General features: G+C 44.2%; 1 protein-coding gene across 1 annotated transcript in view; it reads right to left on the bottom strand.

The window, feature by feature from the left end:
• The window catches only part of LOC126458874 (GPN-loop GTPase 1), a 55359-nt gene extending 51023 nt beyond the window's left edge, over positions 1 to 4336 (bottom strand). The window contains exon 1 of the mRNA XM_050095823.1: positions 3881 to 4336. Coding sequence (XP_049951780.1) covers positions 3881 to 4139 — 259 coding nt within the window. The 5' untranslated portion in view covers positions 4140 to 4336. The remainder of the gene's footprint in view (positions 1 to 3880) is intronic.
• Between the last annotated feature and the right edge of the window lie 21162 nt (positions 4337 to 25498).

The raw sequence follows: 25498 nt of genomic DNA, 5'->3' as shown, positions 1-25498 counted from the left end.
ATAAGGGCAATTCCATAGTTACGGGTGTTACATGTACACACCTTAAAATCAGGAAAAATAATGTAAGGAAAAATATTTATTGAAATTAATATTGAAAACTTTTAAGGCTTACATTATATTTCATGTTAGAAATGTTGATACTGGAATTGTTTTATTGTTCTCCTGGTTATTAATCAAAAAAGTAGTGTTACGGGTGTTACCAAAAGTAGACCTAGTCCCTGTTATGAGTTAGGGAATTCTCTAATTTCTGCAAACTTGATGAAGCTTTTATTCTTGTAAAACAACTGTCAAGAGGTATTGCCCCAAATTTTATTTTGAAATATAAATTTTTATTTTTTTGGACATCATAACTCCGTATATATATATTTTTTGCTGTTACGGGCGTTACATTAAATGTTACGGGTGTTACATAGATGCATCAGATTTGATTCTTGAAGGAATAAATCTACCTCTTACAATTGCATAAAAAGAAAAGAAGTATTGTAGTTTATTTGGAATAAAAGTATGTACTTAAGAGAACATATTTGAAGGATAAAGCTATTTATTACACAAAAAATTTTGTTACAATTTTATAGTACAACTAGGCCAAGATATCGTTACTTACTTAACATTTACCTCGTTTTGTAGGCCTAATAAATTTATGACAAAAATGTTTTCTTATTATTGATAGGTTTAAAAACTTCATTTAAAAAACTTTTCCAGCAACATCCAATTCAAAATTAAACTCATAGTACAAACGGTTACCTTGTTTGATTTCTGGTGCTGTTGCCTTAGATAGTACTTGACTGAATTTCACAAAACAAACATCAGTTTCATCTAGTTTAAAAAGTGTTTTACTTTTTCCTACTGACTTCAGAAACATTATTTTCACATCCTCCTCTTCATCAACCTCACTCTGGCAGATTCCCAAGTAACGGTGTTGAATTTTGGATAGGGTTGGCTTCTTTTTGTCACTTGGAATGTCAACCAAGACAAATAACCCAAATTTTAAATCAGACTTTTCAATTTTATTAGTTAGGCTTAACTCACAAGCACTTCCAATATTGTCTTGCGATTCAGATGGTGAATCAGTCTCCTGATTAGAATCATTAGAACTGCACATTTCATAGAAGATTATGCATCTTTTTGCATGTAATGTTTTAACTTTGGCATCCTCAGTAATAAATACTGACATCCTTGTCATTCATTAATGACTCTGCTGTTTTTGAAACCAGCAAATCAGTTGTGTTATAAGCCCGAAAGTGATGGCAGCCCTGGATTTGAGGAATTGCTTGTAAATTTTTCCATCTTTCATCCAAAATAGGAATGTTATGCTCCACTGTTATCTTATCAACCCATAGTACCTTAATTTTAGAAAAATTCTTCAGAGTGTAGTCATAAAAGTCAATTGCGTTGTTAATAATAACTTTCCTAGATCTAACAGCTGTCCACACACTCCTCTTCAGTGCACCTCCTATGCCATCCATGGCTCCTTTACCATGTGAACTGGCAAAAAAATTCCATTCAACTGTCAATCCAAAGTTTCAGAGCCAATTATATCGGAAACTATCTTTTTAATAACACCAGATTTTTTACTGGGGCTTTTTGGAAGTACCTTCAACACTTTCTTCACAGCTTTACCAAATGTCTGTTTACACTTGTAAGTCCCAATAGGAGAAGATTCATTTGGAACTTTTGATCTTGCGAGTTCTAGTTTTTTCTTCTCTCTCTCTCTCTCTCTTATTTTTCTTCGATTCTTATCTCTAAGACGTTGATTATTTTTCAATTTTTTTTTTTAACCTGCAATCTTCTTAATTCGTCTTGTTCTTTCTTCAAGTAAGCTTCTCTGTTTTCATGGTTATCTTTAATCTTTTCTTGGTACTTCTTCACTCTTTCCCTTGCTGGTACTGGTGCCACGGTCTTCGAAGACAGAAATCATGATAATGTAGGCATATATATGTATAAACATAACGCTGTCCAGAGAGATAAAAGTAAAAGACATTGTTAAGCATAGGCTCTTATGAATGACTAGAATCTGCCTCAATGAGCTGTTTACTGGGCCTATATAAAATTTAAAACTGAGGTTAGCAATATTGTTGTTCTTGGAAAAGTTAGAATGGAAAACAAACTATATGTAATCTAATTTTGGGCTTAATTAACGTTTTAGGAGGATGTCAGTTGAGTCAGGTTAATGCCCTAATTAACTTTTATAATGTAGGTGTAGTGCTTAAACAAATGTATGCAGTGGAATAAAAATTTTAGTTTTCATGCTTAAAACTGTTTTCAAAAATGACTCTGAGCACCATGGGACTTAACATCTGTGGTCATCAGTCCCCTAGAACTTAGAACTACTTAAACCGAACTAACCTAAGGACATCACACACATCCATGCCAGAGGCAGGATTCGAACCTGCGACCGTAGCGGTTCCAGACTGAAGCGCCTAGAACCGCACAGCCACACCGGCTGGCAAAACTGTTTTCATATGTCATAAACATAGTTAAGAAACTTTATTCATTAATAATAATACCATTTGGTTATAATTTAAATGTAGGGCCTAGGCCTACTAAAGATTGAGGTGGCATTAAACCATCCAATTCAAGTTACGGGTGTTACGCATGTGTTAAGTAACACCCGAAACAAAAATTAGTAACACCCGTAACAGCTCTAAGAGTGTTAAATAAGATTTCAAAATGCCATGTAATGGTATGATATTGTAAAACATGGGTATAACCTCACTTTTACAGAAAGGTATTGTACAGAACAAATTTACTAGATTACAAATTAAACTTTTGTATCTTTTTTGTTACGGGTGTTACAAGCTGCATATATATTATAAAACTAACAAAATAAAGAAATGCAATTAGCTTACCTCAGCAAAATGAATTATTATGAGCTATAACAATGTTGACTTCAATATTCTTTGCAACAATAGAACAATCAGCTATGGATAACACAACTAATATTCATCTGGAAATAGCATAAAACATACCTCTCTTTGGTGCCATAGAACAGTGCACTTTAAACACTTAGTGAAGGTAGAAATTTATTTTTTTCATATTCATGATTATTTTGCAATGAACAAATGTACTTTTAACTTGGCATTTTTAAAGTTATATTTGTAATATTGTCATTTTAATTTTTTTGTCACAAAGTCTCTTTAACATGGAATGACCCATAAATCCTTGAGATCAAAACTGATTAGTACTTTAATTTAATAATTTGTAATAGTTCCCATAGTGGGTTACTGACTACAAGTTTCAGTGCACTTTTACACTGTTTTCAAGAGACATCATCCCCGCGACTAAAAAATTTCATTTAGCCTATCTTTGCTTATAGGTTGTATCTGCAAAAAACTGTATGGATTGCTAACGACCCAAGTAATAAAAAGTTGTATCTCCTTAAGGTGTAGAAAAATTACAAACTTATGAGTGTAACACTTATCCTGATGATGCTGTAGCCTACCATTTAATCTACAAGTAAACAATGGAGACAATGTGTCATGAAAAATTCACAAATCTCATTTTTTTTCTTTTTACACTGTTAAACACTTACGGTGCTAGACTGACGTATAGTTATGAAAAATATCGTTCAATTACTCTGGACTAGTAGAAATTGTTTCCATGGAACTTGATTTGCTTAAGCAGGCCTACCACTAATGTCGATATACATTACCCTTTAAATTTATTTATTCTGTTAGAACCTATTAGTACACAGAATGTTCACGCATGTTGAAGGGGGAAAAAAAATCAATATTTCTTCAAACTAAACACTTTAGCTAGTACTACACTGTATCGCACAAAACGCTTTTTTTCTTTGTAAACGTATTGAAGAAAAAATTATGCAATGTTTTATTTCACTACAAATCATTTCAACGTTACACTAGTAAAGAGATGAACTTACCAATATTTGCTGGATAGGAAACCTCATGACAAGCTGGATCGAGATTGATCACATAGGGAGGCTTCTTCTTCGCATGTAAATGCAATGTAAGCCTCTGCACAAGAGTTGATTTTCCTGATCCTGCCATTCCTAGGATAATCAGGCAAACTGGAGTTTTCCGCTGTATGTTCTTTGCGGCATTTTCTTCCGTAGTCTCTTTCATGTCGATTTCGGCAGATGAGCACTGCTGCGAACTTTCTGCCGAGTCCATAGCTTGCATAATTTAAATAATTTGAGGAAAGCACTCAGACAAAAACACGTATTTATATAGTGAAACGTGTGATTACGCCATATCAACAACTAACGCACATCCTCAGTCTTCGTATGACTTCGTTTACACAACAAATAATCCTACTGCATCCAACGCGTATAAACACAACTCCATAACCAAAACAAACTTGTGTAGGAGAGCACACAGCGATATATCGAAATATCGATACATAGGAATGGGTAATTTCCAAGAATGTTTGCCTATCGAAGCCGCGGGCTCCAAACGATAGATATCGAACTTGCGATTCTAAATCGATTACGTGACTGTGGTGGCGGGCGTTGTGACAAATTATTTGTGAGATGCTAGGAAAGCCCAAACGATTTATGACGGTAGTGAGTGGGATGTATGGTATTGTTACCGTTTCTTCGGCCGATTACCTCAAGTCGAAGAATCTAATTCCATGCTTATGAAATGTAGAAAATAGTTTGAATTTTTGGCGGAAATGTGACACACCCATATTTTTGCGTGACATTGGCAGAGTTACGGCAAAAAGGGAATGCTTCCCGTAGCATACACATCAAATGGACTTTCTCATGACGATAACGTTGAAGGCGAGTAAGTCGTTTCCTTTTTAATTACAGCTATTTTAGTAACGCTCTTCCTTTGTTGTTGCTGTAGTGGCCACGATAAACATGCTCATAGCGCCCGCCCCCACAGTCGCGTGACCGATTTAGAATTTATTTTAACAAGAGGTGGAGCCCCTCCACGCCCACACCGGCATGATGGCCATCTCAAGAGGTCTACTGCCATGTCTGCATAAGGGTTAGTTTGTGAGGTGTCGCAGGATGTGGGTATTGCGATGTTTGCGTACGTCTGGTTATGGTTAACCATCGATACGCGCTCATCTGCAGATAGATTGGGTCGAAAGTGGAATAAATGGTAGCGGTTTGAAGAGCAGAGGGAAAAAAGTGCCAAGGCAAGTGCCATGGGGAAAAAACCTCTGGGTTAGTTGGGTCGGGTAGTAAGAGCAGCAGCAGATTTCTTGCTGCCTGCGACAGGTCATGCAAGGGTAGGTTTTGTTAGTAGTGGGTATTATGGATGTCGATACCTTTGATGTTGTGCGGTGCTGTTACTCGGCGGCTGCTGCTGGATTCCGGTGTTGATCTCTTGGTCAGCATCAGCAAACTGTAACAGTTTCACCATCGTTTTGTGTCCGATAGATCATATATCAGATGCACACTGTGGGGTGACGTTGGTGATTTGTTTGTGCGTCAGTGGCGAGCTCCTCGGTTTCCCTGCTGTAGCCTGTTGGTCGTCTTTAATAGTAGCTGGTATATCCAGTCAACGTTGATGATATGCAGGGGCTTGCCGACGTTTGTCGCTTGTTGGTGTATGGTAGCTTGTCATAGGTGGTTATGCCCTAGCTAGTAGTGTCTTTGGCCGCTTAGGCTTCCACCTATGGTTGTGATCATAGTTTCCCAGAGCAAGGATGAAAGGATTGTTCGAGTGTCTCGAGTTCCTGTACAGTCGTGTGGCGTGTTTTTTGAATACTTCCTTGAGGGTTTCAAGGAGGTATTCATTGTACAGATCCACAGTGCGTGTGTAGCGTGGAGCATTGCTAATGATTCGTAGCACTTTGTTCTGTATGATCTACAGGCGGCGCAGGCGTGTAGGAGCTGCTTATCCCCAGACGGGAGCTGCGTACGTCATCAGAGGTCTAATCTGTGTCATGTATATGGACCTCGACTCCCTCCTATTCAGTGTGCTTTCCCTGTTGAGCATTTGGTAGAGTTTTTTAGCCTCGCGTGCGCTCTGTTGGCAACGTATTCGATGTGGTCCCCCCATATAAGTTTCCGGTCCAGCCAGACACTGAGATATCTGACTTTCTCTCGGAAACGTATTGGGCGTGTATGTACAGTTATCTGTCTACTGTGTTGATGTTTGCGCATTAGTTTCGGTCTGCATGTAAGCAGAACTGCTTCGCACTTGTCGACGTTTACTTTAATACGCCATCGTTCCAACCAAGGCTCGGCAGTTCTGAGTGCCGTCTGTATTCGTGAATTAATGTTCGACGGTTTCCAATCTTGCGCAAGGATGGCTGCGTCATCCGCGTAGATGGCTAACGTCATTTTTTGTGTTGCTGGGAAGTCGTTAATGTACAGGTTGAACGAGATGGGCCCTAGGATGCTTCCCTGGGGTATTCCAGCTTGGATACCGTGCTGTATTGATTGTTTGCTCTGCACGTCAGTGTTGAAACATCTGTTCGTGAGATATGAGTGTATGAGACGTACGAGTCCGTCTGGGAAACCAGCTTCGCTTAGTTTGCGTATAAGGCCGTTGTGCCAAAGACGGTCGAAAGCTTTTTCGATGTCCAGGAACATGGCCCCTGAGGCTTTGTTCATGTTGTAGCCGTGTGTTATATGTTCGACTACGCGGAGGAGTTGTTGTGTTGTTGAGTGGTGATTCCTAAAGCCGAATTGCTCCCATCTTAGGGTGTCATTGACGATGCAGAGCGTAGAGATGCGTTTTAATATTACCTACTCAACAATCTTGCTGAGCGAGCACAGCACACTGATGGGTCGGTAATTTTATGGGAGGGAGTGGTCTTTCCCTGGCTTCCTGAACATCGGGACCTTGGCCGCCTTCCAAAAGTCAGGGAAGTGTTTGTGTTTTAGGATGGCATTCGTTATGTGTATAAGGTATTCTACGGCTCTATCCGCGAACTCCTGGAGGACACGGTTTTGAGTGCCATCAGACCCAGGGGCTTTCCTAACGTCGGTATTCTTGATAGCCCATGTAATTTCATTTGTGCTAGTGCGTCTAATTTCGTCTAGCGTGGACTGGGCTACAAGACGTGTAACCTCCTGGTCCGTTTCAAGTGCGAATACTGGATCTGAAGGAGCCAGATTCGGCATTAAAGACGCTGCAAGTGTTGTGGCCATAAGCTCTGCATTCTCCGACGCAGAGTAAACTGGGCCGTCTGGTCCTTGTAGAGTGGGAATGTAATGTTGCTCCCTGCTGAAGTGTCTGCCTAGCTACACACGCCAAGATGTGTGGTGTCTAGCCCAGTGAGTTTCTGTCCCCATTGTTCGTTTCTAAATGTTTGTATTTTGTCCCGTATTATAGCCTCGAGTCTGTTGACGTGCAGTTTATAGAACTGACGCCTGGTACCCTGCCAGTATCTCCGGAGGCGGTTTCTCGTTGAGATAAGGCCCAGGATCTCCTGGGGCAGGGCCGTCGAGTGTTGTGTTGGTGATGTACGTGGAATGGTGTCAGTCATTGCGTCATGGACGGCAGTAGTAAGAGCCTCCACAGCCTCATCGATTTGTTGAGTGTTGTTAATTTCGTGGGTGTCAGGAATACGACAATCAAGCGCTTCCTTGAACAGTGTCCAATTCGCGCGTTTGTAGTTCAGTATCCTGCATGGTTCTGTGTCCTGCAGTGTTTCTTCCGTATGCAGTATTACAGGCATGTGGTCTGAGTTCAGATCGTTTTCAACCATAAGGTTGAATGTGCAGGTGATGCCCTTGATGAGGGCTATGTCTAGCACGTCTGGCCTGTATCGGGCCTATGTAGGCACGTTCGTGGGGACATCCGGCCCAAGTATATTGTAATTTGGTCCTAGTGCGTGTCCTTGTAGTGTCTTGCAGTTGGAGGTTCGTATTCGTGAGTTCCAGTGGCGGTTAGATCTCCAGCGGCGATTACCCGCGGTGCTATTTATTTATTTATTTACACGTCAAGTTCCGTAGGACCAAATTGAGGAACAAATCTCCAACGTCATGCAACGTGTCAGTACATAAAATTACAACATAAAAGTAATAACAGATAAAAATAAATGTTTATGAACCCGAAAAAAGTCAGTCCATAAGTTTAAGTAAACGTCATCAACAATACAATAAGAATCAGCTTAATTTTTCAAGAAACGCCTCGACAGAATAGAAGGAGTGACCCATGAGGAAACTCTTCAGTTTGGATTTGAAAGCGCGTGAAATACTGCCAAGATTTTTGAATTCGCGTGGTAGCTTATTGACAATGGATGGATCAGTATACTGGACACCTTTTTGCACAAGAGTTAAGGAAGTCCGATCCAAATGCATGTTTGATTTGTCCCGAGTATTAACCGAGTGAAAGCTGCTTACTCTTGGTGATAAGCAAATATTGTTAACAAGAAATTGCAGTAAGGAATATATATATATTGAGAGGCCAATGCCGAAATACCCATACTCGTGAACAGGGGTCGACAAGAGATTCGTGAACTTGCACCACTTATTGCCCGAAACCCCCGTTTCTGAGCCAAAAATATCCTATTAGAATGGGAAGAGTTACCCCAAAATATAATACCATACGACATAAACGAATGAAAATTAGCAAAGTAGACTAATTTTCGTATCGAACGATCACACACTTCTGATACCGTTCGAATAGTAAAAATGGCAGTATTACGTCTTTGAACAAGATCCTGAACGTGAGATTTCCACAACAACTTACTGTCTGTCTGATCACCTAGAAATTTGAACTGTTCAGTTTCACTAATCATATGCTCGTTCTGTGAAATTAAAACGTCAGGTTTTGTTGAATTGTGTGTTAGAAAGAGTAAAAACTGAGTCTTACAGTGATTTAGCTTTAGTTTATTTTCTACAAGTCATGAACTTGGGCCATGTACTGCACTATTTGAAACCGAGCCAATGTTGCACACAACATCCTTTACTACCAAGCTAGTGTCATCAGCAAACAGAAATATTTTAGAGTTACCCGTAAAAACTAGGGGGCATACAATTTATATAAATAAGGAACAGGAGAAGCCCCAACGCTGATTCCTGGGGCACCCCCCCCCCCCCCCCCCTTGACAGTACACCACTCAGACCCACATCACAGCCGTTATGAACATTGTGAATAATGACCTTTGGTGCCTGTTGGTAAAGTAAGAGAAGAACCAATTGTGAGCTACTCCCCGTATTCCGTAATCGTCCAACTTCTGGAGCAATATTTTATGATCAACACAATCAAATGCCTTAGTTAAATCAAAAAATATGCCAAGCGTTCGAAACCTTTTGTTTAGCCCATCCAGTACCTCATGGAGAAAAGAGAATATAGCATTTTCATTTGTCAAACGACGACTTCTAAAGCCGAACTGTACATTTGATAGCAAATCGTGTGATATAAAATGATCAATTATCCTTACATACACAGCCTTTTCAACAACTTTTGCAAACACAAATGGCATAGAAATAGGTCTAAAATTATCTACATTAGCCCTTTCTCCCTTTTTATAAAGCGGCTTTACTACTGAGTACTTTAATCGCTCAGGAAACTAACCATTCCTAAAGGAAAAATTACAAATATGGTTAAATACAGGGCTAACATTGGCAGCACAGTACTTTAATATTCCGCTAGATACTCCATCATAACCATGAGAGTCCTTAGTCTTAAGTGATTTAATTATTGACTCAGTCTACCTCTTGTCTGTATCACAGAGGAATATTTCAGACATCAATCTCGGAAAGGCACTTGCAAGAAAGTTGTATGATTTCTTGTAGAAACTAAATTTTTATTTAATTCACCAACAATGTTCAGAAAATGATTGTCAAATACTGTACATATATCTGATTTATCAGTAACAGAAATATTTTTACTGTGAACTGACTTTATATCGTCGACCTTGTGCTGCTGACCAGACACTTCCTTCACAACTGACCATATGGTTTTAATTTTATCCCGTGAATTAGCTATTCTATTTGCATACCACATACTCTTTGCCTTCCTAATAACATTTTTAAGCACCTTACAGTACTGTTTGTAATGGGCTACTGTAGCTTGATTGTGAGTACTTCTAACATTTTGATATAATTCCCACTTTGTTCTACAAGATATCCTTATCCCACTAGTCAGCCACCTGGGCTGCTTATTACTGCTAGTACCCTATTTAGAACGTTCTAATGGAAAGCAACTCTCAAAGAGCATGAGAAATGTGTTAAGGAAAGCATTGCAATTATCATCTATGTTATAGGCTCTATAAATATCCTGCCACTATTGTTCCTTGACAAGGTTTAAAATCTCTATTGCTGTTGGATTAACTTTCCTACATAGTTTGTAATTAAATATGACATTGGTTTGAGTACAAAAGCGTTTTAGTGTTAAAATTTGTGCATCATGGTCTGAAAGGCCATTAACGCTTCTACTCACAGAATGACCATCTAGTAATGAAGAATGAATAAAAACATTTTCTATGGCTGTACTACTGTTCCTCTGCACCCTAGCTGGAAAAAAACACAGTCTGCATCAGATCATATGAATTTAGATCTACCAACACCCTTCCTCTTGCACCATCATATACAAAATTAATATTGAAGTCACCACATATAACTCATTTCTGGCACTTCCTACAAAGTGAATCAAGAACCCTCTCTAGCTTGAGCAGAAACGCTCTGAAGTCGGAGTTAGGGGACCTATAAACAACAAAAATTAGAAGTTTAGTTTCACTAAATTCAGCTGCCCCTGCACAACATTCAAATATCTGTTCAGTGCAGTGTCGTGATACGTCTATGGACTTTTTTACGAACATAGCCACTCCCCCAACCCGCAAGGAACTCCTTGAGAAACAGCTTTGTTGAGAACTGTGCTGATATCGCGTATTACTATGTCTGTAGGAGGATTGTACAGCGATACCAGTTCGGTGTTGGCTCCTTTGAACTTGACCCTGACGGCCGTGGCCTCTAGTCTTTCAAGCGCAGTGAGCTCGATGTTCGTGTGTTCTAGGTCTTTGTGTATGATGATTGCTGTACCGCCTCCCTTCCTACCATCCGCTCGGTCGGTACGATAAACGCAATAGCCTAGGATGTTTAGCTGTTTGCGAGGCGTAAGCAGTGTTTCGTTGATTAGGGCGATTCGGATACCCTTTCGCTCCATGAACGCGACCATTTCGGCTCTTTTGTTTGCGATCCCGTTGGCGTTCCAAAACAGGATCTGTGAGTTTGTATTAGCGTCTGCGTTTCGGGGCTGGTGTGGTGATTATCCATGTAGTGGTGTAAATACGACGTGCATTCAAGTTCTGAGGCCTCCGATTTTTTTTCTAATTAACTACTCACCCGAAATCGATGAAACTGGCGTTACTTCTCGACGTAATCGCTCTGCAGACGTACACATTTTTCACAACGCTGACGCCATGATTCCATGGCAGCGGCGAAGGCTTCTTTAGGAGTCTGTTTTGACCACTGGAAAATCGCTGAGGCAATAGCAGCATAGCTGGTGAATGTGCGGCCATGGAGAGTGTCTTTCGTTGTTGGAAAAAGCCAAAAGTCACTAGGAGCCAGGTCAGGTGAGTAGGGAGCATGAGGAATCACTTCAAAGTTGTTATCACGAAGAAACTGTTGCGTAACGTTAGCTCGATGTGCGGGTGTGTTGTCTTGGTGAAACAGCACACGCGTAGCCCTTCCCGGACGTTTTTGTTGCAGTGCAGGAAGGAATTTGTTCTTCCAAACATTTTCGTAGGATGCACCTGTTGCCGTAGTGCCCTTTGGAACGCAATGGGTAAGGATTACGCCCTCGCTGTCCCAGAACATGGACACCATCATTTTTTGAGCACTGGCGGTTACCCGAAATTTTTTTTGGTGGCGGTGAATCTGTGTGCTTCCATTGAGCTGACTGGCGCTTTGTTTCTGGGTTGAAAAATGACATCCACGTCTCATCCATTGTCACTACCGACGAAAAGAAAGTCCCATTCATGCTGTCGTTGTGCGTCAACATTGCTTGGCAACATGCCACACGGGCAGCCATGTGGTCGTCTGTCAGCATTCGTGGCACCCACCTGGATGACACTTTTCGCATTTTCAGGTCGTCATGCAGGACTGTGTGCACAGAACCCACAGAAATGCCAACTCTGGAGGCGATCTGTTCAAAACAATTCTCTCCACTTTCTCGATCATGTCGTCAGACCGGCTTGTGCGAGCCCGAGGTTGTTTCGGTTTGTTGTCACACGATGTTCTGCCTTCATTAAACTGTCGCACCCACGAACGCACTTTCAACACATCCATAACTCCATCACCACATGTCTCCTTCAACTGTCGATGAATTTCAATTGGTTTCACACCACGTAAATTCAGAAAACGAATGATTGCACGCTGTTCAACTAAGGAAAACGTCGCCATTTTAAGTATTTAAAACAGTTCTCATTCTCGCCACTGGCGTAAAATTCCATCTGCCGTACAGTGCTGCCATCTCTGGGACGTATTGACAATGAACGCGGCCTCATTTTAAAACAATGCGCATGTTTCTATCTCTTTCCAGTCCGGAGAAAAAAAATTGGAGGCCTTAGAACTTGAATGAACCTCGTAGCGGCATGACAGTGGCTTGGATGCTAGTCCAGTTGAGCGAGCCCAACATGAACTGCGTGAAGAGTTGTGTGACACACCCCATAATCTTCATGACTACTTCGGTCGCCGTGAGTCCGGTGAATAATGTCTCCATAATGTTTGGCGTGTCGGCCTGTGAGTTGTTGGGTGTGTTGGCGGCCACTGGGGCTTGTGTTGGCGTCTGGTGAGGGCTGGCTTGTGTCTCAGCTGTTCCAGTGACGATTGGATGTGTTGTGTGGGTCGTTGTGTTGGTGTCCGAACTGTGCTCGTGAGGATTGGTGTCCTGTTGTCTGTGTGCTTGTTGTGGTGAGGTCGTGTTCCTCCTGTTCAAAAACGGTTCAGATGGCTCTAAGCACTATGGGACTTAACATCTGAGGTCATTTGTCCCCTAGACTTAGAACTACTTAAACCTAACTAACCTAAGGACATCACACACGTCCATGCCCGAGGCAGGATTAGAACCTGCGACCGCCGGCCGCGGTGGTCTCGCGGTTCTAGGCGCGCAGTCCGGAACCAAGCGACTGCCACGGTCGCAGGTTGGAATCCTGCCTTGGGCATGGATGTGTGTGATGTCATTAGGTTAGTTAGGTTTAAGTAGTTCTAAGTTCTAGGGGACTGATGACCACAGCTGTTAAGTCCCATAGTGTTTCGAGCCATTTGAACCATTTTAAGAACCTGCGACCGTAGCAGCAGCGCGGTTCCGGACTAAAGCGCCTAGAGCCGCTCGGCCACAGCGGCCGGCGTTCCTCCAGTTCCGACTGTTTCTCCTTCTCCTTCTCTGGCGTTGTGGTTTGCCCTGTATTAGTGCGTCTTCTGTAGCCTGTGGTGGGCTGCAGTTCGCGATCTCTGGGGGTAGGGTGGTGTTGTTGTTGGTGTTGTGTGGTGTATCCGATGTGGTGTTGGGTGTTGTGTGTCTGGTGCTGGTGGTGTTGTGCGTGTCCTGAGCTCTGAGGCTCCTCTGACCGTCCTGCGCTGCTGGGGCAGTCAGCAACCACTCCAGCGACGAATATTCCACTTCTTACTGGACGCGGGGGCTGTTTCGGAGCTGTGATGGCAGTAGTTTTGTTGTGCTTCTCTAATTTGCGCCTCAGAGCTTCTTTATACGCAATGCACCCCCTGTAGTTGGCCGGGTGGGCCGCTCCACAGTTGATGCATTTGCGTGGTGCTGTGTTGGGGAGTTTCCACTGTTGTGTCGTGCGACCACCAGCGCATTTGCGGCAGCGAGGAGCGAGATCGCATTGGATACCCGCGTGCGCAAAGCGCTGGCAGTTGTGGCATTGTAGGGGGGGGGGGGGCGGCTGTTGTAGATTTCTACATTGACGACCATGTGAAGAAATAATATTAAGTTCAACAGGTCGCGGGACTTGGCCGTGTCGGCCACCTCCGCCATGTAGTTGTGAGATGATCTCGCTGTGCCGAACTCTGTCATTCGGTTTACACGAATGCACTCCCATCCGAGGGCGGTGAGTTCCTCGTGTACCGTTTCGATTGGGGTTCGTGAGTCTATCCCCTTGATCACGTACTGCTGCGTTTTTTCTAGGAGTGTCCTGTACGTCAAATGTTCTACCTTTCTTTCTTTCAGAAAGTCCAGCAGATTCGAGTAGTCTGATTTGTTTGCCACGTACAGTGTGGCGTGGTCCCGGGTGAGTTTTGAGTCGAATGTTGTGAGGTAGTGTTTTGTGGTGTCACCGCCAGACACCACACTTGCTAGGTGGTAGCTTAAATCGGCCGCGGTCCATTTAGTACATGTCGGACCCGCGTGTCGCCACTGTGTAATCGCAGACCTAGCGCCACCACCAAGGCAGGTCTCGTGATACGAGAGAGCACTCGCCCCAGTTGTACGAGAACCTAGCTACCGACCAGATGTACGAAGCCTTTCTCTCTCATTAGCCGAGAGACAGAATAGCCATCAGCTAAGTTAATGGCTACGAACTAGCAAGGCGCCATTAGCCATACAGTGATTGTACTTAAAGTCTCCTGTGTATCGTCAAGATCGATGTACCACAATGATATTAAAGATAAGTATTAATCCTGCTCCGTACTTTTCTTCCTAACATTAATTACGTATCCTGTTCCAGTACATCACGCCCGTCTGCGTTAGTCTAGATTGCCTTTTCAGCCATCTCAACTTCACGGTGTCGGCCCAGCTACCGACACAACATTGGCGACGAGGGAAAAGAGTTCTTTCTGATTGCTTACATTTAATTGTGTCATGGCTTCGCCACATTCTCCAGATGTACTGTCCGAATTTTATCGCTTGCAGAATCAGCAGACGCAGGCGTTACTGGATGCCCTTGGACAGCTCGTCCAGGGTCAACGTACCATTCAAACCGATGCGGCCGCCGCCGCTTCTTCGCTACCGCTGCCAATAAACGCTGTTGCACCTCCCTTTCGACCATACGTGGCAGCCGATGAGACCTGGCACGAGTGGTCTCGCCAGTTCAACTTTCATCTAGCAGCCTACAGAATTCAAGGTAATGAGCGGCAGCCATTTTTGCTTTCTTGTGTCGGTGTGTCCACATACCGTGTGATAGTGAAATTGTTTCCCCGACGCGACGTAGCAACTCTGTCCTACGAGGAAATTTTGTCTGCATTAGATGCCTATTTCAAAGAAACAGTTAATGTGGTTGCAAAACGGTATACGTTCTTTCGTACAAAACGTACGGCCGGTCAAACTAATAGGGAGTGGGTAGCAACATTGCAAGGACTTACTAGGGACTGTGCCTTTGAATGTGACTGTGGTCTTTCTTATTCAGATACAATGGTGCGTGATGCAATTGCACAGAACGTTTCTGATGTTCGCATACGGGAGCAAATTTTGAAACTAGTTAATCCCTCCCTTCAACAAGTGATAGACATATTGGATAGACAGGACACACTTGACTGTGCTCAGGAATCTTTTGAAACTTCGCCAGCCGTGTGTAACATTAACCGGCCCGCTGGACGCGCTGCGCGGCCCGGTAACCGGGCCTCGCGCACGTCCGCACAGCTGCCGCCGCGCGCTAAGCCACGTGTGCCGCGCCAGCCCACAAATGTCGTGAAATCGTGCCCGCGGTGTGCTACTAGACATTCGCGTGAACATTGCCCGTCACGCCAAGCTATTTGCTTTTTCTGCAATAAGAAAGGACATGTTCAAAGTGTTTGCCAGAAAAAGCTCAGATCAGACAATCACAATCATTCCAGGCCCTTTGCTTCGCGCCGGAATCGAACCAAGGACACTCAGGCTCGTGGACCTTCGCCTATGGACATTCATGTCGTTAATTCCACTTCGTCCAGTGACACTTTCTCTAACAGTAACTGTGTTCGTCCCACAAAAACTGTGCGTCGACGTCGCCGGAAATCACGTCAATTAGCAAGTGATTCTGTACCAGTGTCTGTTCCAATTGCACAAAACAGTCGCTCTTGTCGTCAGCAGGACAATAAACTTTTTGTGGACTTAGACTTTGACGGCAAAGTGATACCGTTCCAGCTCGATACAGGAGCTGCAGTTTCATTGCTCAATCACGAGACGTACAAACAACTGGGCAAACCTCCGTTGCGTTCCGCAAATGTTAAGCTAACTACATATTCCGGACAGAAAATTCCTGTGTTAGGACAGTGCAGCCTTCTTGCAACATACAAGGGACAAACAAAACTTGTGTCATTTTACGTTCTTCGTTCTTCTTCTGCAGTGAACTTGTGTGGTCTAGATTTGTTTCAGTTGTTTAACATTTCTATTGTAAATCAGGTGCTATCAGTGAATCAAACTGTGCCTTCAGACAGTGTTTCTAGTGTATGTGAAGAATTTGCAGACATTTTTGCACCGGGCTTAGGTTGCGCTAAACACTATGAAGCACATTTGGAACTGGAAGGAAACGCGCAACCGAAATTTTTCAGAGCGCGCAATGTTCCCCATGCATTGCGTCAGGCGGTCGCAAGAACATTGAACAATGTAGAATCACAAGGTGTGAGTGAATGTGCGCAATGCCTCTTTCATTTCAGCTCCGCTTCATCGCTTACGCCGTACAGGTATTCCGTTTCTCTGGACGACGGAATGCGAACGCGCCTTTCGCCAGTTGAAATCGGCGTTGCTTTCTAATACTTGCCTTACGCCATTCGATCCCCAGAAACCCCTTTTGTTGATGGTAGATGCATCGGATTTCGGGATCGGTGCTGTGCTTGCGCACAAAATTGGCTCCCATGATCGCCCTATTGCCTTTGCGTCCAAATTGCTCTCGTCTGCGCAAAGAAATTATTCACAGATAGAGAAAGAAGCTTTGGCTCTCGTGTTTGGTGTTACTAAGTTCCATGATTTCTTGTATGGTCGTCACTTTACCATCATCACAGACCACAAACCTTTGACATCGCTTTTTCATCCGACCAAGCCTGTACCTCCACGTACAGCGCAGAAATTCATTCGCTGGTCTATTTTCCTCTCGCAGTACCGCTACGATATCTTGTAGCGGTCCACTGCTAAGCACGGAAACGCCGATGCGTTGTCCCGTTTGCCTGTTGCTGAGGATAAAGCATTCGATTCTTCCGAACTTGCTTGCATGTTCATTGATTCGGAAACCGATGAAGTGGTCGAATCGTTTCCGATTGATTTTCGTCGTGTCGCTACAGCCACAGCTGCTGACCCTGTCCTTGCTACTGTTTTACGTTTTGTTGCTACGCAATGGCCTTTGTCAAAGTCTCGGATCGAGGATCCGTTGGTTCGCCGATTTTTTGCTCACAAGGAGAGACTTTTTGTTCGACGTGGTGTTTTGTTGTTGCGTTCTGATAATGATCAGTCCAGAGTAGTGGTCCCACGTTCGTTACAGTCCTCTGTTTTACGGCTTCTTCACCAAGGACATTGGGGTATAGTGCGAACGAAACAACTTGCTCGTCAGCACTGTACTTGGTTCGGAATCGATGCTGCGATTACGAATATGTGTTCTTCGTGCCCGGCGTGTGCCGAACAACAGTCCGCACCGCCGCGGCAAGTCTTTGCGTGGCCAAAAGCCACTTCCCCTTGGCAACGCTTGCACATTGATTTTGCTGGTCCATTCTGGAATGCTCGATGGTTGGTTCTGGTCGACGCCTTCAGTAATTTTCCTTTTGTTGTCCGGATGTCTTCCACGACGTCCTCCGCCACCATCCAAGCGTTGTCTGCTATCTTTTGCATTGAAGACCTTCCGCAGACTATTGTTTCCGACAATGGCCCACAATTCATGTCCGCAGAATTTCAGTCATTCTGCCAGGCCAATGGTATTCAACATCTGACATCCGCGCCGTTTTCGCCTCAGTCCAACGGTGCCGCTGAACGATTGGTCCGGACTTTCAAGTCACAGATGTTGAAATTGAAAGAGTCGCCTTCTCGGGAGGACGCATTGTTGCTCTTTTTGTCTTCGTATCGCTCTCAGCCCCGAGATGGTCGCTCGCCGGCTGAGTTGCTCCACGGTCGTCCTCATCGCACCTTGATGTCTTTGCTGCATCCGCCGCATCAGGTTCCTGTGCAGCGGCAGACTCCTGCTTTTGCTCCAGGCGACGTTGTATTTTATCGCAACTATCGAGGTTCACGGCGTTGGCTCGCAGGGCGCATTCTTCGCTGCCTTGGCCGCGCGATGTATTTGGTTTTGGGGGCCTCTGGTGAGGTGCGTCGGCATCTCAATCAGCTGCGCCTCTGTCGTCGCTCGGGTTCTGCCGCTCCCCGTCTGCTTTCAGCGACGGTGCCGTCCGGTCAGCGCCCTGGGGACCCATCTACTGGCTCGCCTCATCCCCAGGTGTTACCGACGATGCCTTCCATTTTGCCCCATGGCGACGCGCCGCCGCCGCCGCAGCAGCAGCAGCAGCCGCCGCCGCCGCCGCTTGTTCTCCCGCCGGCGCCGCCCGCATTCGACGCTTCGTTGCAGCCGCCAAGCGCCTCCCAGGGTCACGCGCCGCCGATCGCTTCCCGTGACCAGCTGTCCTCCGCCATGGAACACCCGCCCGTTCCGGACCACATGACGTCATCGCGCGTCGGCTACCCCGACGCAATGGAGGTTGATCCTTCGGTCCCTCCTGTCTCTTTACGGGCGCATACACCGCATGTTGACGTGCACCCTGGACTAGTTTTTCAGGCGTTTCCTAGCTCCCCTCGGACCGAATGGCCGGGTGCGGGTGGCACAGCCTCGCCTGTTGTTAGGCTCCCCACCTCATCGCATACGTCAACATGTGGTCCTCCCCACGGCGGGCGGAAGCCTTATCACACAACCGTTCGCCGATTTGCGGGGGAGGAATGTGGTGTCACCGCCAGACACCACACTTGCTAGGTGGTAGCTTAAATCGGCCGCGGTCCATTTAGTACATGTCGGACCCGCGTGTCGCCACTGTGTAATCGCAGACCTAGCGCCACCACCAAGGCAGGTCTCGTGATACGAGAGAGCACTCGCCCCAGTTGTACGAGAACCTAGCTACCGACCAGATGTACGAAGCCTTTCTCTCTCATTAGCCGAGAGACAGAATAGCCATCAGCTAAGTTAATGGCTACGAACTAGCAAGGCGCCATTAGCCATACAGTGATTGTACTTAAAGTCTCCTGTGTATCGTCAAGATCGATGTACCACAATGATATTAAAGATAAGTATTAATCCTGCTCCGTACTTTTCTTCCTAACATTAATTACGTATCCTGTTCCAGTACATCACGCCCGTCTGCGTTAGTCTAGATTGCCTTTTCAGCCATCTCAACTTCACGGTGTCGGCCCAGCTACCGACACAACATGTTTCGTATTAAATTCTTTGTTTAGAAAACCAAGGTCTCCGTAGTTGTGTATAATGACTGGTGTATAATGACTAGGTTCTGCGTAGCTGCTTGTTTGTTTGTGTGTGATGCAGTCGCAGGGTAGTTTGTATTGTTCCCTGTGTTGCTAATTTGCGATGTTGTCGGAGTTGACAGCAGCACTCGGCCGTTGACTCGTGAGTTTGTGGACTCACTTGTTTGTGTGTTTGTTGGCTGTTTGCGTCGTGGACCGACCTGCTGCCACGGTCCGTCTTCGGAGTTGTTGGGGTCTTCTGTCATCTCTGGCTCCGAGTCCGTCGGTGCCTGAGCCGCCAGAAGTGAGAGCGAGGGCATATCTCTCGTGTTTGCGGCAGGCGCTTGTGTGTCTTGTGTTTGTGAGTGTTCACTCGCCATCAGCAGCTCGATCAGCTGTTGCTGATCTGCAGTCTGCTGGTCCTTCGAGGCAACTGCCTCTTGGAAGGTGGAGACTGGGACGGAAATGCTGGCGGGAACAGCCATCACCGCCTTTTGTGCTGCAGCTTTGCTGCGGGTTACTGGTGGGGATATGCAGGAAGGATCCGACATCTTTCCTACATAGGGAAGTTTTATTTGGTTAGGGAGGGGTGTACGACGGTTTTGCTCTTTTCGAAACGACAACTTTGGCTTTTTTTCGGCGAGAGTGCAGTATATTGTGATCCTACGGAAGGTGGGAGTCCCTACGATTTATCTGCGCGAAGTGCAATGCGCGGCGCAAGAGAGCGCGGGTAGAAAAGAGCGGCCTACAGTGCGCAGGGTTATACGTGAACGGGCCCCTGACACTGAAAAACCCGACCAAGGAACGGAAGAGTCCCGCTGGGGGGTTTGCAACCGAAGTTGCGGAGTGTTGAGCCGAAGCTCCTGCCACTTAGCGTTCCGAAGCGTTAAATAAGCGGCTTGCGCTGGTTCGCGGCACTCAGAAGAGCGTCACCGGCAGCTATGCCTCTTGCAGCTTGTTAGTGACCACTCCGAAGAGATATCGGCGGGCAGCTACGCCAGGTGCAGAGAGCAGCGGTCCGCTCGGGTCGGCTGCTCGATTTAGAATCGCACATTCGATATCTATCGTTTGGAGCCCACGGCTTCAATAGGCAAACATTATTGGGAATTACCTAGGAATCAAACACGCGGCATGTTAACCGATATTTGTATACGATCAGTAACGTTTATATCTTGCGGCAATATAATCGAACAATAATGTTATTATCTTGTAATGCATAATAGATAAAATTCCGTTTTCTTTTTAATACTGAAATATTTACAACATAAGAACGGTAACTACAGTTTTTTACTTTGAAGTTCTTAGAGGAATTCTGAATGTTGCCAGTAGGGTGTTTCCGCACCACTTTATCGCTACCTCGGAGATGGTGTGTCTCATTGCTCGTGCACCGACTATAACACCACGTTCAGACTCACTTAAATCTTGATAACCTGCCATTGTAGCAGCATTAACCGAATTAACAACTACGCCAGACACTTGTTGTCTTATACAAGCGTTGCCGACCGCAGCGCTGTATTCTGCCTGTTTACGTATCTCTGTATTTGAATACGCATACCTATATAAGTTTCTTTGGTGGTTCAGTGTAAGACCACAGTGAACCTGCATGAAATATTTCTGAGTGTTACAACTAGCTTGGCTGTGCTGCACCGCGAGTAATTTTAAACTCAGATTTGGGGAATGTTTAAAAATTTGGCGCAGCTATGGCTGCAAGGTAGAAATTAAAGGTACCATGGACACATCGGACAGTGGGTACTGACAATGTTATTATTAAGCAAACGGTTCTGCGAGGTAGGCTTACGACGCTGTTCTCAGGCAATGTGTAGACGGGTTTGGATTAATCAGGCGCAACAAAGTCCACTAATGTGCTATGAAGAACCTTTACGTTGCGCCTAGAAACCTCGGTGTGGAGGCTGAAACAGGCTAGGAAAAGCTGACTTTATAATTATTAAAGAACACTAAACTCGTCCCCTCCAAAGGGACTACGTCAGAGAGGTAAGAAAAGGAGTGTAAGTAATGGCGCCCAGAGGTTCGAGACAAGCAGTCGTGTCGTCATTTTGTCTGAATCCTGAACCAGAGAGAATGCCGGTTGTATAAGTTGCGGGCCAACCGCGACGACCAATTTAGTGATGAATTTCAAGAGCCTACTAGCCATCTGAATCAACCCCCAAGCTCTGCTGTACGATCGCGCCACAACTGTGGCGAGGTGGTTCCGGAACTCGGCGCTGCACGTGTGCAGAGAGCAGGGGGGCGGCCAACCTCTGATCTCTGGGTGACGTCGTCCGCAACGGGGCGCGATCCCTCGGCCTCCCAGGTCTGAGTCCTCCATCACCGACAGAGCCACCCTACGTGGGCGACTGGAGCTGCTGAGGCTCTACTGTGACGACTGCTGCTGACTGTTACCCTTCGGCTCTCCACGTGGTGAGTATGAGAAGGGCAAGAGAAGAATGCTCTGGAGGGCAAGTTCGGAGTTTCTGGATGTGCTGATATTTGCTGCCGGCCGCACCGCCTGAGGTGAGAGGGGAGCCATTACGTCACGTGGGCGGAGTGGCCGAGTGCGTAGCAGCAGATTCCTGCCCTTGCATTTGCACTGACACAAGTACAAATGCCGCGCCATCGTTGTCTGGCTCAGCAGAGGCACAGCGTCCAAACAATTCAAGCAAGTAACATTAGTAGTTTTATTTCTATAAAGCAGATTTGACAATACTTAACTTGGAGATTTACAAGGAGTAGTCGCACTTTAATGCGATTCTGTCTGTTTTAATTATTCGTTAGTTGACCGTCTGGTTTTAAACTTTCTTTGCTTTTTGCGTTTAATTTGATTGGGAAACCGTTGAGATTGAACTTAACTTATACATGGATGGACATGAGAAATGAAAGGTTGCAATAAATTTTTCATCTGTCATTATTACTTTACATATGAAATATTCTGTCGCAGATTAATAAAAATGAATTTCTTTGAATATTCCAAAATAATTATTCATGTTATACTTTTATTCAAGTACTAAAGCTGTTTGTGCAAGAATGGAAATATTATTGTCCATCGAACTCAGCAAACATTTTCACGTTGCAGTGGATTTTTGTTTAACTGGATATATCCCGACTAGCTTTGAAGCATGACTATCTTTACCATATGAAAATGTTTTCTTTTTTATATTGCTAAGCTCTCATGAAAATTATCCATTTTTAAATACACTTTACGATATGTTAAGAATTCATCACTTGTTTGAATGAAAATTTACAAAAGCCGCAGCTTGTATCCACCTGTGAATGCACAAGATAAAATCTACTATCTCTTTTTATTCTGCGTCTGAAATGCTGTGAAAAGAAACACTTTATTATTTTCGTTCACCTCTACCTGTACCCTTTTTAGGATGTGGTCGTTATTGCGATCGTATATTTAAATCTGCCGCTGCTGCAGACTGCTCGCTCGCGGCGCAGCTCCGCACCACCAGCGATATCCAATAAAATGCTGAAATTTCTAAATAAAATGGGTAATGTCCGGTGCGAACTTTGCAGTAATTGTGAAAAATAAATTTTACTAGATAAATATATTTTAACAGAAACAATTAAAATCTTTACACACCTTTTACAATTCCAGCTACAAATGGCGTCGACATCGACTTATGACAAATGAAGACTACTTAAGAGCCTAGTGCAACGTCACGGGTTCCTCTCCCATTAAGTCCGTGCAGAATACAATCAATTCTATTACAATATATTGCCTGTTTATATCTTAACTAATTCTTGTACAGTCTTTGTCAGTTTTGACTACATATCGTTTCTCCTGTGGCGGTTTTCACATCCTCCGCCACAGATAGTATTTCACACTCTTTGAATAATCATTTATAATAGCAAAATTCATAATTATCTTTTTCCTCACAAAATTAAGTGTCCTTTTGAAATTCAATTAACAGAAATTCATATTAATTATTTGTTACAGTGAGCATTATACATTGAAATGTTCTTTTAACTTTCACTTTGGATGCGTGCTGCCAAAGAACGTTACAACACACGATGGGCGACATGCAAACAAGTTATGTTCGTCGCTATAGATAAAATCCAAACAGGCAATGGATATGGATCGTAGCACTCTCTGCAAGGTTCTCTGCTATGCTCCGCGAATACGTTCCACTAATGTCCGTACACTGAGCCGATCTGAGCCCTGAGGCTGGCAGAAGCAGCGCTTATATTCAGTTCTTGCAGAGGTCGTTCGTAGGGCGGCGTGGTACTTTTCAGCGGGCTATTGACTGACGTCGCCGCACCGCCTTCTCTGGTCTTGCATTCTTCCTCTTCGTTCTGGCGCTTGTGGTTACACCGGAACAAAATGTTGGATATGGTGTGCAACAGCGTCCTTAATGCACACTGCCTTGCTCTTTGTGTATTTATTTTACATCAGATGTTATATCGATTTTCAATTAAAATTCGTCTCACAGCTTAATTAATTGTGTCAGGAAACGTGAGTGTCTCAATCGAAGTGCATCACCAGAGCTACAATTTAAGTGCTCAGTCTCCTTTGTGCGTTAAATAATATAAAGGTTACTAAAGATTTTCTGAATTGTGGTTATAAAAGACTTTGACGGTGCTGAATCTTTTCACATATTTTGATTACAGTCCGTATCTACGTACTGGCAGAATCTACAATTTGACGTATCTTCCTTCATTATACCTGTTACAGTTTGCACTGTAGGTGCACAAATGTGAACAATGTATGAATTCTCTTTGTGGTGTCACCCCCAGACACCACACTTGCTAGGTGGTAGCTTAAATCGGCCGCGGTCCATTTAGTACATGTCGGACCCGTGTGTCGCCACTGTGTGATCGCAGACCTAGCACCACCACAAGGCAGGTCTCGAGAGACGATATAGCACTCGCCCCAGTTGTACGAGGAGATGGCTAGCGACCATACGGACGAAGCCTTCCTCTCCTTTGCCGAGAGCCAGTTAGAATAGCCTTCTGCTAAGTCCATGGCTACGACCTAGCAAGGCGCCATTAGCCTTACCTACTTTGAGAGTTATAGTATAAATGTCTCAAGAAGAATGCTGTAGTCATCAAATAATAAAGTTAAGTATAAAGCAGCTACGTACTTTTCTTGCTACCATTCAATAGTTATCCTGTTCCAGAATTGACGCCCGTCGGCGTGAGTGTGTACGCGTGCCTTTCTATCGGCTACCCGTCACTGTGGACTGGCTGCCTTGTCAGTCCACTTCACTCTTAATGCGCACTAATGATGGACCTGACATCACGTCCATTCGTTTGAATTTTGACAGTTCCACGTGGCCTGATCGCCTGACCTCCTCTGGACATCTATGTGGCGCAGTGAGCTGCCGCTAACTGCTAGCCGTCACATCCACCACAGCCTAGCATGGTCCTGAGGCCGTGCAGTCTCGGTGTCCGCAACGAAACGTGTGCGACTCAAATGCTGCTAGCGACTAACAAACCAAACTTCCATTCTTAACTATGGCCAGTTGTGTCACAAGTACCACTGGGAGTTGGGATTTTTATCACCACAAGTGGCTACCATGAAGGAGGTGTTAAAAACCGTAGCAAGAGAAGTAAATAACATCCAAGCAGACAATACAAAGTTGTCCAAGCAGCTGGCAGAGAGGTATTTGGGTAAAAATGCAGCGAGAGATTTAGTGTCTTCTATCTTTGATTTTCTTCGGTTTATTTTCTAAGAGGCAGATGGGTAACTTCTATTCACTAACAAAAATTTTCCCAAGATTATTTGATAACAGACCATGGCCTACGCGTCCATTAACAGTAATTTTTTCTCTTCGGGGTAGCCTGTAGGTTCGCTGTAGAGAACGGATAGGTACCCCGTGATCATCAATGCATGGTCATTTTCAAGTGAATATTGTATATGGCTTCCGTATTGTGGTTTACAATAAAGCAAATATTTTCAGTGTATAAAAAGATTGTATTTATTTTGCTATTTGATAAACCATTACTTCTTCGTTAAACATTTTGTAATGTATTTCGATAGAACAACAAAGTGTAATTTGCTGTGAAACAGTGTAAAGAAAGAATCTAATATTTGCAAAGAATTATAGAACTTTAAGTGTCCATGAATTTATGATACTGTCAGTATGTACTAGTAAATTTCGAGATAGCAGTAATCTAATAATAGGTTTCGGTTCTTCTTAGAGAGACGATAATACAATCACTATTTAAATTCACTCAACGTGCAACAACAAAAGTCAAAGAAAAATTACATGAATTACAGAGTACTTTTAATCGAGCTTTACGAAGAATGAAATGAAGTTAACAGA

This window comes from Schistocerca serialis, chromosome 1 (genome assembly GCF_023864345.2).
Source record: "Schistocerca serialis cubense isolate TAMUIC-IGC-003099 chromosome 1, iqSchSeri2.2, whole genome shotgun sequence".
NCBI classification, from domain to species: domain Eukaryota; kingdom Metazoa; phylum Arthropoda; class Insecta; order Orthoptera; family Acrididae; genus Schistocerca; species Schistocerca serialis.
Note: the sequence above shows the minus strand (reverse complement) of the source record. Positions and strands in the feature narration are given on the sequence as shown.